General features: G+C 46.7%; 1 protein-coding gene across 4 annotated transcripts; it reads left to right on the top strand.

Annotated features, from left to right (window-relative positions):
• Positions 1–1,181: 1,181 nt before the first annotated feature.
• On the top strand, positions 1,182–10,995 carry Nolc1 (nucleolar and coiled-body phosphoprotein 1). 4 transcript variants are annotated; one of them, XM_050147992.1, is made up of 13 exons: positions 1,182–1,374; positions 4,186–4,241; positions 4,357–4,499; positions 4,599–4,735; positions 5,867–6,029; positions 7,734–7,849; positions 8,142–8,274; positions 8,831–8,959; positions 9,149–9,259; positions 9,375–9,992; positions 10,112–10,218; positions 10,349–10,441; positions 10,584–10,995. In XM_050147992.1, the coding sequence occupies exons 1-13, from the start codon at positions 1,255–1,257 to the stop codon at positions 10,740–10,742; spliced, it is 2,085 nt and encodes a 694-aa protein (XP_050003949.1). In that variant the 5' UTR covers positions 1,182–1,254; the 3' UTR covers positions 10,743–10,995. The 4 variants fall into 4 exon arrangements, with proteins under 4 accessions (XP_050003949.1, XP_050003943.1, XP_050003934.1 ...); XM_050147986.1 differs by having other exon boundaries at positions 5,864–6,029; XM_050147977.1 differs by having other exon boundaries at positions 1,183–1,374; positions 8,136–8,274.
• The last annotated feature ends 7,150 nt before the right edge of the window (positions 10,996–18,145 follow it).

Here is an 18,145-nt window from a genome sequence, read left to right as displayed (position 1 = left end):
ACTGAGCCATCTCTCTAGTCCGGAACTATCTCTGTAGACCAGGCTGGCCTCGAACTCACAGCTATCCACCTGCCTCTGCCTCCCAAGTGATAGGAGTAAAGGCATGCGTCACCACTGCCCGGCTCAAATTACTTTTTTTTTTTTTTAATACATATATATAGTTAGAACCATCTCTGGAAAAGAGGGACATAATGGTTCTCTTGAGAAAGGCATGCCTGTTTTGAGGAAAGAAAAAGGGCGTCCACAGGAAATGGATCTTTACTGCTTCCTGAGGGAAGACTAGTGTAACCTGGAAACAGCTGATACTAGAGTTAGACAGAATTCAGTGACTTCTGACTTACGAAGAAAGCATTATTTTTAGGTATAATAGAGTATTGCTGTTTGATTCAGGTTTTATACATGATGCATGATCCCTTTTTCTTTTTTTAAAATGTTTATTATGTGCTTAGTATTCTGCTTGCAGCACCAGAAGGGGGCCCCAAATCTCACTACAAATGGCTTGGAGTCCCCACGTGGTTGCTGGGAATTGAACTCAGGACCTTTGGAAGAGCAAAGGCTCTTAACCTCTGAGCCATCCCTCCAGCCCCCATGATCCCTTTTTCTTTAACAGCTGTCCCTCCCCACTCCATGGAATTGTGTAACCTAAGTATGATTGACAGGCAGTTGGGGGGGGGAGGGTATTAACACCATTGTCACCACAATGAGCAACTTTTAAGGATCCTCTTATGATTTGAGTCTGGTGATAACACTTGGGTGTGAAGGTGACAGAAGAGAATGACAATGGCAGAAGAGAAGCCATTGTCAGTGGGAATGTGACCTGTAGGGGACACCTAGAAAGGTGAAAAAGGTTGGAGTCCTGCAGTCCATTCATTATTGTGGGATCTGAGCAGCAGCCGGTGCTGTGAGAACTACTGTGGAAAAAGATCCATTCAGCAAAGATAATGCGCGGGAAATCGCAAGTTTTCCCGCCACAGAAGGGAGCGTGACCTCTGACGCAAACGCTCCGCCTTCGTAGTGGGCGGCCCACGGGCTCCGCCCTTAGCAGGATGGCGACGCACGTGAGACCGGAAAGACCTTATGGACGTCGTCGCCTGGGTCCCGCCTCCGAGGTTGAGTGGGAGCCGCCTCGGCGAGCCCCACGCTTCCGCCGCGCGACGTGATGACGACACCGGGCCCGCCCCCTGCCCTGGTCGTGCTTTGGAGTTCCTAAGTCGTGCAGCGTGCGCGACGGTAGTGACGCGTATTACCGGGAGTATGGCGGATACCGGCTTGCGCCGCGTGGTTCCAAGCGACCTTTATCCACTCGTGCTCGGCTTTCTGCGTGATAACCAACTTTCTGAGGTGGCCAACAAATTTGCAAAAGCGACAGGCGCTGTGAGTCTTGGGTTTGGTCGCGGACTGGGGTGGGTCGGCTCCAAGAATTTCTAGGCCTTGACATGCTTAGGAGGCAAGGAGAAACGGTGTGGGGTCTGTCAGTCTAATGTCCGCGAAGCCTTTCTGCCCCCCTTTTCAAAGCTTGAGGCCTCGGCGTCTCCTCCCACCATGTCTGACTAGCGAGTCTTGCAGCGACGGCAGGCGTGGGTCCCGCGTGGCCCAGGTCATGTGGCTGACACCATACGATGAGCGAGCGCTAGGTCCCGCTGAGAGCATTGGATTGGCGGTGCTTGGGTCTTCTGGTGTATTTTTTTGTTGGTTGCAAATTAGCCTGAGACTCGACGATAAAGTCATGAAGGCTAGGATTTTATTTTATTTTTGCAAGGGAAGAATTGAATGAGTGTAGGGAGAGGCTACTTTCTGTAGGAGGAGTGAACATCCTTCCCTGCCAGTTTCCTAAAGCTTCCCTGAGCGTGGAGCTTTAGGTAGTGAAATAAAACAAATGTAGGCTTTGGCCAGGCTCTGCGATTTTCTACATATATGATCCTGGCAGCCTTTTGTTTGGAACAGGTTCTGTATAACTCTTGTGTAGGAGAGAATGGCACTGAACTTCTCTTCCTCTTGCCTCACCCTCCTGGTGCTGAGATACAGAATGTATTAGGATGTGAACATAGCAGGATTTCATTTACTTTACAGACTTTGTTGTTTTATTTTAGGTTTTTCTTTTTTTCTTTCTTTTTAGTTTTTCGCGACAGGGTTTCTCTGTAGCTTTTGGAGCCTGGCCTGGCTCTTGTAGACCAGGCTGCCCTCGAACTCAGAGATCCGCCTGCTTCTGCCTCCCGAGTGCTGGGATTAAAGGCGTGTGCCACCACCGCCCAGCTGTTCTTTAGTTTTTCAACAAAGGGTTTCTTTGTGTAACCTGGCTGTCCTGGAACTAGCTTTGTAGACCACGTTGTTCCTGACTTACTGGGATTAAAGGTGTGCGCCACCACGTCCAGCTTAATTTACAGAGTTTTGATGCATGAGATGCACCGAGAGAAAATGCACGAAGTAGTGAACCCAGTATTAGTAGACAGTAAGCACGAGATGAGGGACAGCTTTCCGGGCGATTTGAATCCATGTAAGAGCAAGGTGAAACGACGATGTGAAATGTTTAGAGTCTACTCAAGGAGAGCTGTACCGTTCATGGAAACACCGTGAGGAGCTGTAGACCTGTGGTCTTTTTCCAAGGATGGAACCAAGACTAAGAACTTAGGCTGCTTTTGCTTTGCTTTTATTTTTGAGATAATGTCTCCCTGTGTAACCCTGGCTAGCCTGGAATTTATGTGCCGACTAGACTGGCCTCAAAGAAATGCTCCTGCCTCTGACTGTTGGAATTAAAGGCTGCACACCTGGTCTGCCTGTTTGTCTTTTCCTCCCCCCCCCCCTTGTTTCTGCAGACATTCCTGGCCTAGAACTTGGTTGGTAGGCCTTTTGGCCTTATTGATCCTCCTGCCTTAGATTCTGAGAATCTTGGGTTAAGGTGAGACCTTTTGAGGTTGACTGCTTCTTTGTATGAGTAGGATGAGGGGAACTTTGCTGCAAAGGGAAGGGATCAGATCAGTTTCACAAGGGAGTTTCTTCAGCCCGGACAGCCTGGCATGTCAGCTCTTAACTGTTGCCCTTTTCTTCTTTTGAACAGGGTTTCTCTGTAACAGCTCTGGCTCTTCTGGCCCTCCTGAACTCACAGAGACCCGCCTGGCTCTGCCTCCTGAGTGATGGGATTAAGGGCATGTGTCACCATTGCTTGACTCTTCCGTCTCTCGCTCCCTCCCTTTCCTTCTCTCTTTCACACAGGATCTCTATGTACCTGTGCCAGTCCTGGGACTCACTATTTAGACCAAGTTAACTCAAACGCAAGAGATCTTCCTATCTCTCCCTCCCAAGTGCTAGGGTTAAAGGCATGTGCCACCACACCTGGTACCTTTTAAAAAGTCAGTTAAGGGGCTGGAGAGATGGCTCAGCGGTTAAGAGCACTGCCTGCTCTTTCAGAGGTCCTGAGTTCAATTCCCAGCAACCACATGGTGGCTCACAACCATCTGTAATGGGGTCTGGTGCCCTCTTCTGGCCTGCAGGCAGACACACAGGACAGAATATTGTATACATAATAAATAAATATTTTTTAAAAAAAGTCAGTTAATTGCTGGGCGGCAGAGGCAGGTGGAGCTCTGTGAGTTCAGGGCCAAGCTGATCTACAGAGCTAGTTCCAGGACAAGCTCCAAAACTACAGAGAAACCCTGTCTCGAAAAACAAGAGAGAGAGAGAGAGAGAGAAGTCAACTAATTAAACCTGCAGTGGTGAACATTAGTACAGGTGCCCGCAGAGACCAGGAATGTCAGAACTCCTGGATCTGAAATTAACAGGTAGTTGTGAGTCTCCTGGTGGGTAGTCGAGAATGAGCGCAGGTCCTCTAGAAGAGCAGTGTGTTCTCTTCACCACTTAGCCGTCAATATTCCTTATCAACATTATTAATTGCTGAAATCTTTCTAAGACTTTGAAAAGTATGGTTGAAAAGGCTTGGGAGTAGATTATATATTAGAGGAAGCCCATTTTTATGCTCACAGCCAGGCGATATGTGAGTGAACTAAGTTGAGAAAATCTTATGCCATCCATCCATGTCAAGTTGAGTAAGTAATAGCATAGCTTTTTTTTTTTTTTTTGAGACAGGGTCTTCTTAGAAAGCCCTGGCTGTCTATAACTCCATGTCCTATAACCAGGCAGGTCTTGATGAAAGAATAACACAGAATCATGCCATTTCTTTAATTCTTGTAGACACAGCAGGATGCCAATGCTTCTTCCCTCTTGGACATCTATAGCTTCTGGCTCAAGTAAGCTTTCGTTGTTATACTTGGGCTGTTTTCTCCCCTTAGGTGGGCTGGGCTGTGTTCCCTTTTTTTGAGAAGGTTCTGATCCCTTAGAAGTAAGCCTGATCTAAATCAATAGGTCCACCAAAGCCCCAAAGCAGAAGTTACAGTCAAATGGACCAGTGACCAAGAAGGCTAAGAAGGAGACTTCGTCCAGTGACAGCAGTGAGGACAGCAGTGAGGAAGAAGACAAAGCCCAAGGACCTCCAGCAAAGAAGGCTGGTAAGGCGCTGACGGGGTTGGGGGCGGTGCTTCAGGAAGGCATTTGACACCTGCCTGCACAGCAGAGTGATTCTTGTGGATGCCTATCCTTCTATTCAGCTGTACCTGCCAAGCGAACCAGTTTGCCTCAGCATGCTGGGAAGGCAGCAGCAGCCAAAGCGTCAGAGAGCAGCAGTAGCGAAGAATCCAGTGATGAGGAGGAGGAAGAAGACAACAAAAAGAAGAAGCCTGTCCAGGTTTGCAGCTTTCGTTGTAAAGAATTTGGCAATGAACCTAAACTGGGCATCTAGTCTATGGTTGGGGTGGTGGGAGCTGTTCAGTAAGGGATACATTCTGGTTTTTTTTTTTCTTTTTTTTTTTTTCTTTTTTTTTGAAACGGTTTCTCTGTATCTTTGGAGCCTGTCCTGGAACTTGCTCTGTAGACCAGGCTGGCCTCAAACTCACAGAGATCCACCTGCCTCTGCCTCCCAAGTGCTGGGATTAAAGGCCTGTGCCCCCACCACCTGGCTAATTCTGGGGAATTTTGAAGAAGATAAAATTGAGGTCTAGAATGATGGAATCCAAATGTAGGCAGAAATCACCTTTACTCAGGACTGTGTGTTCTTGGGGATATGTAGAGGGCCCAAGAACACAGTTGTTTTGATGGGAGCTATTGACAAGATTGTGAGGAACAGACCAGTGTTAGCGAGTTGTTGAACTTTTTCACTGCTTAGCTCTTTGAGTATTTTATCTTCCTTTTCCTTGCCATTTCAGTGGGTTCTTAAAAAAAAATTAAACACATCTTGGGAGCCTTTTGAGTGCCCAGGTGTTCTTGCTGATTGCTCTGGTGCATGTTTTGTTTTGTGGTGTTATTTTTCTGTTTTTGTTTCTTTCGGGGGGGCGGGGTGTGTTTTTGTTTTTTTATTTTTCAAGACAGGGATTCTCTGTAGTTTTGGAGCCTGTCCTAGAACTAGCTCTTATAGACCAGACTGGCTCCGAACTCAGAGATCCTCTTGCCTCTGCCTCCTGAGTGCTGGAATTAAAGGTGTGCGCCACCACCGCCTGGCATATTTATTTAGTATGTATACAGTGTTCTGCCTGCACACGAGAAGAGGGCACCAGATCACATTACAGATGGTTGTGAGCCATCTCGTGGTTGCTGGGAATTGAGCTCAGGACTTTTGAAAGAACAGCCAGTGTTCTTAACCTCTGAGCCACCTCTCCAGTCCTATTTTGTGGGTTTTTGTTTGAGATAGGGTCTCTGTATAGCACTGGCTGTCCTGGAACCTTCTGTGTTGATCAGGTTGACGTTGAACTCAGATCCACCTGTCTACCTCCTACTTGTTTCAGTAAAGACATTTGCCACCATCTTTGTTTTGTTTTAGCAGAAGGTAGTTAAGCCCCAAGCCAAGGCAGTCAGAACTCCTCCTAAGAAAGCCAAGAGCTCTGAGTCCGAGTCTGACTCAAGCTCGGAGGATGAAACACCGCAGACCCAGAAGCTAAAGACAGCTCCGGCAGCCAAAGCTCAGCCGAAAGCCTCAGCCAAGCCAGGTATTTCTGTCCCCGGGAGGGTTGGCTGGGACCAGTGTCAGATGGGTATGGTTGCCAAATGACAGGTGTTCATCTCCTCTTCGGTTGGTCATGACTGGAAAGGGTTGTCATCTCACCTACCCAGAAAAGGGAAGCAGAAGTATAAGGCGAGCCTGGGAAACCTACTGAGACCCTGTCTCAAAGTTTTAGGAGGGGAATATGAGGCTGGTCATTATTCCAGTACTTGGGATAAGTCTGTGGGAGGGTACTTGCCTCAAATGTGCAAGCCCTGGGTTTAGTCCTCAATGCTACACACATGTGTCAGGCATAGTGCACTCCTGTAATCCCTGCAGCTGAACTGGAATTGCTGTAATTCCCAAGTTCTGGGCCATCTGAAACGGGGGAAGAAATCAAAAACAATTTTATAAAATTTTATGGCTGGGACCAGTATATAAGAAAAGCAGCGGTTTTAGCAAGAAAAACTTTGGTTTTTATTTCTTTTTTGGTTTTTTAATACAAGGTTTCTCTGTAATAGTTCTGTCTGTCCTTGAACTTGCTTTGTACAGCAGGCTGGCCTTGAACTTGCTTGCCTCTGCCTCCCCAGGGATTAAAGGTGTGCATCACTACCACCTGTCAAGAAATTTTTTTTAAATTTGCTTTTTGTGTAGCAACCCATACCATCCTTGGACTGATTAGTCCTTCTTTACTAAAGGGCTAAGTAGCAATTAAGTTCCAGGTCATCCTGTCTCAGCCTCGTGATAGCTAGAATTACAGATACCCAGGGGGAAGATAGATGACTTTAAAAAGAACTTTTAGCCAGGTATAGTAGGGCATGCCTTTAATCTCTGCACTTGGGAGACAAAGGCAGGCAGATCTTTAAGTTCCAGGACAGCCAGACCTGTGTGATAAACCATGTGTGTGTGAGCATGCCCCATATGAATGCAGGGGACTCTGAGACTCGAGCTAGAGGAGCTGCTGAGCCATTTCTCCAGCCCCTTAATTTCTATTTTTGAGAGAAAAAAAAAGTTTAAAAGCCCAGGCTGGCCTTGTATTTGATCCTCCTACCTCTGCTTCCAACTGCTAAGGTTGTGTGTGTGTGTGTGTGTGTGTTACGCACATTTATTTTGTTTGTTCCTTGGGTAAAGTCAGGACTCTGTAGTCCTGTGGCCTTAAACTTGTGATCTTCCTGCCTCAGGCTATCACATGTGGAACTGATGGGCATTCCTTAGCTCAGCTTAGTGGTACACGCCTCCTCTCAGCCTGAGGTTAGACCCTCAGTCGCAGCTGAGCAGATTCCCAGGCTGGGCTGTGTGTGTGATAAGTACTTTATTCCCTGTGAGCAGCACTCACAGGCTGTGTGTTCTTTCCTGCTTTCACTGCCACCCTTACTCCATAAAACAAGTAGTTTCTTATGATGTGGGCTGACTTAGGCTTTACAAGATCTGTGAATAGAGGTTGAAGAGAAAGACTGAGAAAGTGATGTTTAAGTGGCTTATTGTCTGTGAGGTGTATCTGTACATGTCACAGCATGCACATGGAGCTGAAGAGGAGGGACAGCTTAAAGAACTGGTTCTCCTTTTACCACTAGGCTTCAAGTTCAGGCTTGGTGACAAGGGCCTTTATCCACTGAGCCATTTCACTAGCCTCAGAATTGCTAGAGACTCTTAACTCTGCTAACAGGAGCTTTTTTGAAGTCTCATATCTCAATATGGCTTTGTGTCTCAGGTTCACCAGCGAGAGCACAGCCTAAAGCAGCCAATGGCAAAGCAGCCAGCAGCAGCAGCAGCGACAGCAGCAGCGAGGACTCTGAGGAGGAGGAGAAGGCAGCAGCACCCCCCAAGGTCAGGGTTGTGACTGTCGGGTAAAGTGAAGGAGCTACAGGGTGTCTCTCCAATTGGAGTGACTTGTGGGTTTCGGTTTGTTTGTTTTTATTTATTTATTTTTGCTTGTTTTTCAAGACGGTTTTTCTGTAGCCCTGACTATCTTGGATGCTATGTAGGCCAGGCTTGTCTCAGACTCCACCCGCCTCCACCTCTCGAGTGCTGGGATCAAAGTCGTGCGCTATTACTTCAGCTTGATTGAATTATTTGGAAAGTTATTTTCCTCTAATTTAAATTTTTCTCTCAGGTGCAGACTATACCTAAAAAGCAAGTCGTGGCCAAGGCACCAGTGAAAGTAGCTGCCACCCCTACCCAGAAGAGCTCTAGCAGTGAAGAGTCTTCTAGTGAAGAGGAAGAACAGAAAAAACCTGTGAAGAAAAAACCAGGTGATTGGACACTAGGCATCAGGCTGTCGAACGCACCTGTGAAACGGTCCCTATGGCCCAGCAACTGAGAGTGACACACCGTTAGAAATTCTGCTGAAGGGAGTAAGCCCTGTTTCTAGGTAGCGAGAACCAAAGAATTCAAGTACTCACTTTATTTTGTGATGCTAGGGATTAAACCTAGGACTTTATGCATGTTAGGCAGGTTTTGTTCTTAGAAGATACAATCCTGTGTGCATATTTTATTATTTCTGTTACCTGTCTGTTTTAAAGATTTATTTATTTATTATGGGTACAGCACTCTGCCTGCATGTATACCTACACACCAGAAGAGGGCACCATATCTCATTAAGATGATTGTGAGCCACTATGTGATTACTGGGAAATGAACTCAGGACCTCCAGAAGAACAGCCATGTTTATTTGAAATATTTGAGGCCCAAGCTAACCTCAAATTTACAGTGTTCTTCCTACCTTAGCCTTATGAATGTCAGAATTACAGGCATGAACCACCGTGCCTAACTAATGCATGTTTCAAAACTATTCTACCTTTTAAACAGGTCCTTACAGTTCAGTCCCACCGCCTTCTGTTCCTTTGCAAAAGAAGTCCTTGGGAACCCAGTCTCCAAAGAAAGCTGCCGTGCAGAAACAGCCTGCAGAAAGCAGTGAGGACAGCAGTGAGGAGTCTGGTGAGTTCCAGGATGCGGTGGAACTACAGGGATGGGGCAAGGAACACAGAGAAAAATACTCTGCACCTCTGTTGCTTTTGAGTGATGTAAGAGAAAGCTCAGGACTGTGTAAATTGTTACGTTATTTCCATTGCTTTCCTGGTTGGCTTGCAATTCTGGACCTTTCCTAATGTCACAAGTTCTCCCCAGATTCAAGTTCCGAGGAAGAGAAAAAAACCCCTGCTAAAGCAGTCGTCTCCAAGACACCTGCCAAACCAACTCCAGTGAAGAAGAAAGCAGAGAGCTCTTCAGACAGCTCGGGTAATGCTGCCCAACCCTGGGGTCCCTGGGATACTCATTGTTTTGGGTATCCTGCTGTTATGGGGTTCCCCTGAATTTATTTTTGGGGAGCTGTTCATTCTGTCCTTTTATCTAGATTCTGACAGTTCTGAGGATGAAGCTCCTGCCAAGCCAGTCAGTACCACCAAGAATTCCTTAAGCAAGTCAGCTGTCACTCCCAAGCCATCTGCAGCTAAGGCAGCTGTAACTCCTAAGCAACCTGCAGGCAGTGGCCAGAAACCTCAGACCAGAAAGGCTGACAGTAGCTCCAGCGAGGAGGAGAGCAGCTCCAGCGAGGAGGAGAAGACAAAGAAAACTGTGACAACCCCCAAGCCCAAGGTTACTGCTAAAGCAGCACCATCTCTGCCCGCCAAACAGGCTCCTCGGGCTGCAGACAGCAGCTCTGACTCAGACAGTTCCAGCAGTGATGAAGAGGAGAAGACACCTATGCCTCCAGCTAAGAAGGCAGCAGGAGGTGGAACTGCATCCAAACCAGCAGCTGTGAAGAAAGCAGCAGCCAAGAGCAGCAGCTCCTCCGAAGACTCCAGTGAGGAGGAAGAGGAGAAGCCCAAGGGCAAGGGCACTGCTAAACCACAGGCCAGCAAGGCCAATGGCACTCCAGCTTCTCAGAACGGAAAAGCAGACAGGGAAAGCGAGGAGGAGGAAGAAGAGGAGGAAGAGACGAAAAAGGCGGCAGTGTCGGCTTCCAAGTCAGGTCTATATCTGTAGGGTCACCCCCTGGGTTTTATCCTCCATTACTGGGTATACTCAAGGGGGAAGGTAGACAGGGAGACGTTTGCCCCCTGACTTTTGAGTCTGGCTATTGTTTTGCAGGTTCAGGAAAGAAACGAAAGCAGAATGAGACAACAGAAGAAGCAGAGACTCCTCAAGCTAAGAAAGTTAAGCTCCAGACTCCAAACACGTTTCCAAAAAGGAAGAAAGTACGTTGCTCCATAGTGTCCTCATGACATGCCCTTAAACCATAGAGGAAACCCTCAGGCTCACCTTGACAATTGGGCCTGACACCCTGGGGCTGTCAGTCAGCACCATATCTTCTGCTTCATTCTCTAGGCAGAAAAAAGGGCATCGTCCCCATTCCGAAGGGTGAGGGAAGAGGAGATTGAGGTGGATTCACGAGTAGCAGACAATTCCTTTGATGCCAAGGTGAGGGGTGCTGGCTGCTCAGGACCTGGGAGAGAAGGGCAGTTGGGTTTAGGTTGCTGGAACCTCATGGATTCAGATTGCCTTGAAGGGACAGTAGGGGGGGGTGTTGTCTTCTGTGTATTAACCTCTCATTGTTTACCAGCGAGGGGCAGCTGGAGACTGGGGTGAGCGAGCCAATCAGGTCCTGAAGTTCACCAAAGGCAAGTCCTTCCGACATGAAAAAACGAAGAAGAAGCGGGGCAGCTACCGGGGAGGCTCCATCTCTGTCCAGGTCAATTCTGTCAAGTTTGATAGCGAGTGACCTGTGGCCATCTTAGAAAAGGAAGGTGATGTTGAGAGACTGGCCCGTCACCTCCACTGGACCAGAGACTCGGTGTTGTTAGGGGAGGGTCTCAGCAAGGATGGTTTTGAGCAGATCCTGATGTCGTTACAGTTTCCAGGCCTTTTATGTTCCACTTTTGTGTGGGTTTGTTTTGAGTGTTGTCATTGCCTTCCTGTTTTGGGGTCTTCATACTGAGAAGTTTTATATTTTATATTAAATGATTTCTTACAGAGTTTTGTTGTGATCTTCGGAAGTCAGTTCTACAGATTCAAATCTTAGCTATTGCCTAAGACATAGCAAAATGTCACATGGTAAAGATTTTTGTCACCTGGGCGGTGGTGGTGCACGCCTTTAATCCCAGCACTCGGGAGGCAGAGGCAGGTGGATCTCTGTGAGTTCGAGGCCAGCCTGGTCTACAAGAGCTAGTTCCAGGATAGGCTCCAAAACTACAGAAAAACCCTGTCTCATAAAACCAAAAAAAAAAAAAAAAAAAAAAAGTTTCTCCCTGTAGGATTCTACTCACGTGAGTGCACACGTCCACATTTTACCCTTCCTTTCCTCAAAAAGCGGAAATGCGGGCGCTGACTCACTGGGTCTAAGATTGATGCTTTCAGAAGTCAGCATGGATCTACCAGCTTTTGGGGATAAAATTGCTGTTCTTGGAATATAACAGCCTATAAAATTGATAGGCAGTGGTGGCGCACACCTTTAATCCCAGCACTTGGGGGACAGCGGCAGGTAGATCTCTGGGTTTCAGGACAGCCAAGGCTACACAGAAACCCTGTCTGGGGTGGGAGTTAACAGGCAGAATTTTGTGTGATGTGAATATAGCTGTCTTGAGTATTTTGTTTTTAGTAGTTAATATTACATGTTTACAGTTCATCTTGGTTTTGATTTCAGAGCAAGCTTTTCTGATATTGAAAGGCATTTTCAACGACTATTACTGCTATGTATTCTAAGTTCATGACTGTATTTGGTCGTTTTTAACATTGTCACGAACTGAATGACAATACTTAATTACTTCTGTCTTGGTAACAGTGGTGACATGAAATTAGTGTAATTAATTTCTGCATGATTGAAAACCACTGGTCAAGGAAATGGAAATGATGGATTCAAATATAAAATCTTCAGCCTCCAATATCTAGTTGGTTCAGTGGGCACATCACGGGAAACTTGTGAGGCGTAGAGGACCTTACAGAGACAGGCTGGAGAACAGGGAGGTTGGAGGCATCTGAACGGATCATTTCGTCTTGGGTAGTACCTGGGGGTGATTGTGTCTTGCTTAAGTTCATCTTCTGGACTAATTGTTAGTACCTTAGCTGTGGAGTTACTGATGCAGACTAATGGGTACCGCTGGGAGGCATCTTGGATAGTGCGCTTGCCGAGCATCCATGAGACCCTAGTTTGATCCCTGACACTTTAAGTAAATACACAAATGAGCAGAGAGATTCCTGGGCCAAGGGAGTAGATGATAAAGACTTGGAATGAGACCATTGACAGAACTCAGCCGGCACGAGGGAGGGAAGGAAGATCTGACGTGAGGACAGTCCCAGGTTTCACAGATGAAGAGGAAGATGTCAAGAACGGCCTTCCGTGTTCAGTCCACAGTCACCTGATAACTTGTTAGAGTTGGTTTTCTGTGACAGAGAGAATGTGCTGATGTCTGCGTGGCCAGAGCTGTGCGGCTCACTACAAAACAATAAACTGGATGTTTTATGATGTGCTGAGTTATTTTTGTGAGTGTAAGGCCTCAGCTCCACACAGAACAAGGGGCAGGTTTGGGACCTGTTGGGAGTTCATTACAGAGGTTTCTTGGTAGCGGTTTGCCAGAACTTACCCATACTTCTCAGTTACGTTGCTAGGCTCAGCTACTGCACGGTTCAGTTGGGAATTCACAAGATGGCCTATAAACTAAACCTAGCTTGTGCTTTTTGCATTTGCATCTAGGGGTTAAGTCAGCACTTAGGAGGTAGAGGCCAGCCTGGTCTACAGAGCAAGAACCAGTATAGCCAGGGCTACACAGAAACCCTGTCGCACAAAAAGAAGAAAAAGCCTTATTTTGGTCTGGGTGTAGTAGTGTAGACCTCTAATTCCAGGCTAGCCTAGTCTACATAAAAGTTCCAGGTTAGACAATACTACATTAGTGAGACCCTATTTCAAGAAAATACTGGGCGGTAGTGTCGTACCCCATTAATCCCAGCACTGAGAAGACAACCAAATCTACAGAGTGAGTTCCAAGACAGCCAGGGCTACATAGTGAAACTTTGTCTTGAAAAAAACAACTTAGGCCTGGCGGTGGTGGCGCACGCCTTTAATCCCAGCACTCGGGAGGCAGAGGCAGGCGGATCTCTTGAGTTTAAGACCAGCCTGGTCTACAGAGCTAGTTCCAGGACAGGCTCCAAAGCCACGGAGAAATCCTGTCTCAACTAAACAAAACAAAACAAAAAAAACAACTTCCTCTTCCCTCACATCATGACTAATCTGAACATTTTTACTTTAATTTTTTTTTATTTTTAGTTTATGTACATTGGTGTTTTGACTGCATGTATCTGTGAGGGTTTTGATCCATTCGAACTGGAGTAACACAAAGTTGTGAGCTGGGAAGTAGACCCAGGTCCTGCAGAAGAACAGCCCGTGCTCTTGACCACTGACCCATTTCCAGCCCCTATAAAACCTTTTTAAAATTCCACTTGTTGGAGCTGGACATTTGGATCAAACTGCTTTTGTAGAGGACTGGGGTTCAATTCCCAGCACCCACGTGGCGAATGGTTCACAACCCCAGTTCCAGAGGATCCAATGCCCTATTCTGACCTTGGGCACCAGGCATGAATGTGGTACACATACATACATGAAGTTTGTGGGTGGATGGGTGGGGATAGTGCACGTGTGGTCAGACAACAGCTATGAGTCAGTTTTCTCCACCATGTGGGTACTGGTGATTGCATTGGGTCTGCAGGCTTAGGCAAAGTGTCTTTAATTAACCACACTGTTTTTTTTTTTTTTTTTTTTTTTAAAGACTGGGTCTAGACTAATGGTGGTGTCACACACTTGTCTACAAAACTTAAAAAAGACAGGAGCTCATGTAATCCAGGCCTCACTGTAGCTGAGAATGACTGGAGTTCTGGGATTAGAGTGCAATGTACCACATTTTATGTGGTGCTGGAGATCAAAGCCAACTACTCATGAACAGTAGTAGGTTAGCACCCCACCAGCTGAGTCACGTTCTCAGCCCCAGAATAATACTCTTGACCCAAACACAACTGAACTGCTAGGGAAACAATTATTCTAAAGGTGAGTTTTCAGAATTGCAGCTCTGAAGGACCCCTTAAACTTCTGCAGTTAACTGAAGATGCCAGTAGGTGGCGCTCTTACCCACCGCATAGGAAGCCTGTTCTTGCTGTGACCAAAAGGCAATCTGGCCTATGGGATCATCTGTCACCTGAAAGCCAGCTGCAAGCAATGTGGCTTGTAAAAGCCAAGACTCCCGTGGAACCCTGCCACTCAAGTGAAGGGATAAGGAGGGAAAAGCGATACAAAGAGTATAAAGCTAGGTATAGTCAGGCGGTGGTGGCGCACACCTTTAATCCCTGTACTCAGAGGGCAGAGACGGGTCATCTCTGAGTTCCAGGACTACACAGAGAAACCCTGTCTCAAAAACAACAAAAAAGTATAAAGATAGATACAGAGGGAATATTGGTTGCCTTCATGGATGGCTAAGGGTTGTGTTTAGGAAGTGAGAAAGGCAGCTTTCAGGAGATAAGCAATGCACTCTATTCTGAACTGAACAGGATATATATATTCCCACTAAAGATGGTTGTGAGCCCATGTGGTTGCTGGGAATTGAATTCAGGAACATTGGAAGAGCAATCCATGCTCTGAACTACTGAGCCATCTCTCCAGCCCCCTCCTTCCATCTTCTTACCTTTGGTGAAGTGTTCGTAGTAGACATAAGCTCATTCAGCGGCTGTGCCTGCCCATTCAGGCTCTCAGCATCAGAAGCTAAAAACTAGTGCTCCCTGGCTGGCTGCTCTCCGCAGGAACTAGATTACATAGGCACAGAGGTCACCCGTAGGACTCCGAACTCACCTCAGGCTAAGCAGCAGTCAAACTCAAAGACTGGTCCAGTCCACTCACCTTGAAATCCCTCCTGAGTGTAGCTCTGCCGCTGTTACTCCTCCTCCTTAGGGACTCCATACATCACTGGGCTCTCACCTGTCCTCTGCGACCCTTTAATCCAGTTCCTCATGTTGCGGTGACCCCCAACCATGAAATTATTTTGTGGCTACTTCATAACTGTAATTTTGCTGTTATGAACCATAATGTAAATATCTGATATATGACCCCTGTTGGGGTCGTGACCTTCCACACTGCTATATAGGTCCCAAGCATGATCTATTGATGTGTATGCACAGAATTTTTGGGGGCAGCATCCACCACATCAGACCTACTGGGGGAGCTCCTTGTTGCAAGGATGGCAGTGTTCACAGAGCGGGGAGAGCTGCTGCATACAAGGCAACAGTCGGCAGCCCTGGGGTCATTTACCACTCGAAGATGCAGCTGCTTGGATCTGGTTCATGAGGCTTTCATGAGTGAAGTCAGAGTGCTTCCAGTGGCTGGAATTCCTGGAGGGGATAACAGTGACATCTTTCTTTCACAGCTTTCTTTCTTTCTTTGTTTCTTTCTTTCTTCCTTTCTTTCATCAGTCTTCCTTCCTTCCTTCCTTCCTTCCTTCCTTCCTTCCTTCCTTCCTTCCTTCCTTCCTTCCTTCCTTCCTTAATTTCTTTCTTTCTCTCTTTCTTGTTTTTCCAGACAGAATTTCTCTGTGTACCTTTAGAGCCTGTCCTGGAACTCACTCTATAGACCAGGCTGGCCTCAAACTCACAGAGATCCGCCTGCCTCTGCCTCCTGAGTGCTGGGATTTAAGGCGTGTGCCACCACCGCCCAGTCTTCAGATTTTTGATGGATATGTCATCACTTTTTCCTTTGTAGATATGCTGTCTATCAGGAAGTCAAGATGGGTGCCGATGGAGGGGGGCTCCTGCCACGCGAAATTTGAAGATAACCCTTCTACTTTATTTGTATCAAGGGCTGTGCACCCTGCACAGTTTCTCTTTAAGTGACCAAACAGTGATGTGTGGTTCTCTTCTTGGGTAGCACAGAAAGGCTTTTGTTTTGTTCATTTCTGTTTAAGATGGTGCCATTTCCTTGGGACAAGTGAGATGAGGCGAGCCATGAAACATGAAAAAATATGTTTACACGTTGGGTTGATTTTATTTTTTGACCTAGATATAACCTAAAACCTTCTGGGTTTACTCTTTGGATCGCAGATCTTGTAGTCAGCTTCAGTGGTCATTCTTTCGGTTCTGTCCACATTGGGGAATATGTTAAGACATGTGACTTGTTTACACTGCATTTGTTTAACTCTGTGAAGCTGCGATTCTTCACCTGTCTAAAACACCTGATAGTCTAGTGAAGAGCTGAGTGGCCAATAGCGAGGCAGGAGCAAGGACAGGCGGGGCTGGCAGGCCGACCAGGATAAAGAGGAGGAACAAGAGAACAAGGAGAGGAGGACATCAGGAGCCAGCCAGTCAGCCAGCCATGGAGTAAGAGTGAAAGTAAGATATACAGAAGTAAGAAAAGGAAAAGGCCGAGAAACAAAAGGTAGTCGGGATAATTTAAGAAAAGCGGGCAAGGGCTGGAGAGATGGCTCAGAGGTTAAGAGCACTGGCTGCTCTTCCAGAGGTTCAGAGTTCAATTCCCAGCAACCACATGGTGGCTCACAACCATCTGTATTGATATCTGGCGCCCTCCTCTGGCGTGCGGGCATACATCGAGGCAGAATGTTGTATACATAATAAATAAATAAATCTTAAAAAAAAAGTATCTTTAAAAAAAAAAAAAGAAAAGCGGGCAAGAAGCAAGCCAAGCTAAGGCCAGACATTCCTAACTAAGAAAAAGCCCCCACCTGTGATTTATTTGGGAGCTGGGTAGTGGGTCCCTCAAAAAGCCCAAAGAGTGAAACTTTACACATGTCCACCTTTGTTTTTCGTGACAGAGTCTCACACTTAACCTGGGTCTCACTGAGTAGGCCATGTCGGCTAGCCAGCAAGCCCCAGGGATTGACCTCCCCAGTGCTGGGATGCTAAGTGCATGCTACCATGCTTTGACAGGGTCTCTATGTGGCACTAGCTGCTGTGGAACTTGCTGCATAGACCAGGCTGGCCTCTAATTCACAAGGCTCCCGGAGTACTGTGATAAATGGGGTGCTATTGCACGCAGCATCTGCCCTCTGGAGTACTAGGATAAATGGTGTGCCATCACACGCAGCAACAATTTTTTTTTTGAGACTGTGTTTCACATTGTACCCCAGCTTGCCATGGAACTCATTAATTATATTGCCATGTTGACCTATAACTTGTGGCAATCTTTTTGCCTCAACCTCTTTAGTGTCAGAATTATCGGTGTCAGCAACCATATCCAGCTCACACTTTTGTGGGGGGAATTGTAGCCATGTCTGGTCTGGAACTCCTCGCCATATAAGCTAGGCTGACCTCAAATTCATGATAATCCACTTGCTTCTGCCTCTTTAATGCTGAGATGCATCACTGTTTTAAAGACAAATCAAAGGCCAGGTGGTGGTGGCGCATGCCTTTAATCCCAGCACTCGGGAGGCAGAGGCAGGCGGATCTCTGAGAGTTCGAGGCCAGCCTGGTCTACAGAGCTAGTTCCAGGACAGGAACCAAAAAGCTACTGAGAAACCCTGTCTCGAAAAACCAAAAAAAAAAAAAAAAAAAAAACCAACAAATCAAAGAACTGAAAGAAGGGGCTGGAGAGATAACTCAGCAGTTAAGAGCACTGGCTGCTCTTCCAGAGGTCAAGAGGTCCTGAGATCAATTCCCAACAACCCCATGAAGGCTCACAACCATTAAATCTAATCTGGTGCCCTCTACTTGGCAGGTCAATGTTTACAAAAATAAATAAATCTTTTTTAAAAAGAAGTAGAGAAGTAGAGGAAGTAAACAAACAAAAATGATGTCTGTACAAAGTAGACAAATGAGAAGAAGTAGAAATCCAGCTGAAGCTGGGAAGTGGGGTGGTGGCTCTTGCCTTTCAATCCAGCACTCGGGAGGCAGAGGCAGGTGATCTCTGTGAGTTTGAGGCCAGCCTGGTCTACAGGGAGAGTTTCAGTCCAGCACGGCTATATAAGGAGACCTGTTTTTTTTTTTTTTTAAAAAAATCTTTGGTTGGGCGGTGGTGGTGCATGCCTTTAATCCCAAAACTCGGGAGGCAGAGGCAGGTGGATCTCTGTGAGTTCGAGGCCAGCCTGGTCTACAGAGCGAGTTCCAGGATAGCCAGGAAAGTTTCATAGAGAAACCCTGTCT

This window comes from Alexandromys fortis, unplaced genomic scaffold (genome assembly GCF_014885135.2).
Source record: "Alexandromys fortis isolate MF-2015 unplaced genomic scaffold, M_Fortis_MF-2015_v1.1 scaffold_16, whole genome shotgun sequence".
Lineage (NCBI taxonomy): Eukaryota > Metazoa > Chordata > Mammalia > Rodentia > Cricetidae > Alexandromys > Alexandromys fortis.
The sequence above is the reverse complement of the archived record's forward strand: the minus strand, read 5'-3'. Positions and strand labels throughout refer to the sequence as shown.

Excerpts from the sequence above, each read along its gene's own strand:
- Nolc1 (XM_050147971.1), top strand. The coding sequence starts at position 1,255 with ATGGCGGATACCGGCTTGCGCCGCGTGGTTCCAAGCGACCTTTATCCA. Across the intron at positions 4,242-4,356 it reads ATCTATAGCTTCTGGCTCAA|GTCCACCAAAGCCCCAAAGC; the intron begins GTAAGCTTTCGT and ends CTAAATCAATAG. Across the intron at positions 8,275-8,830 it reads ACCTGTGAAGAAAAAACCAG|GTCCTTACAGTTCAGTCCCA; the intron begins GTGATTGGACAC and ends CCTTTTAAACAG.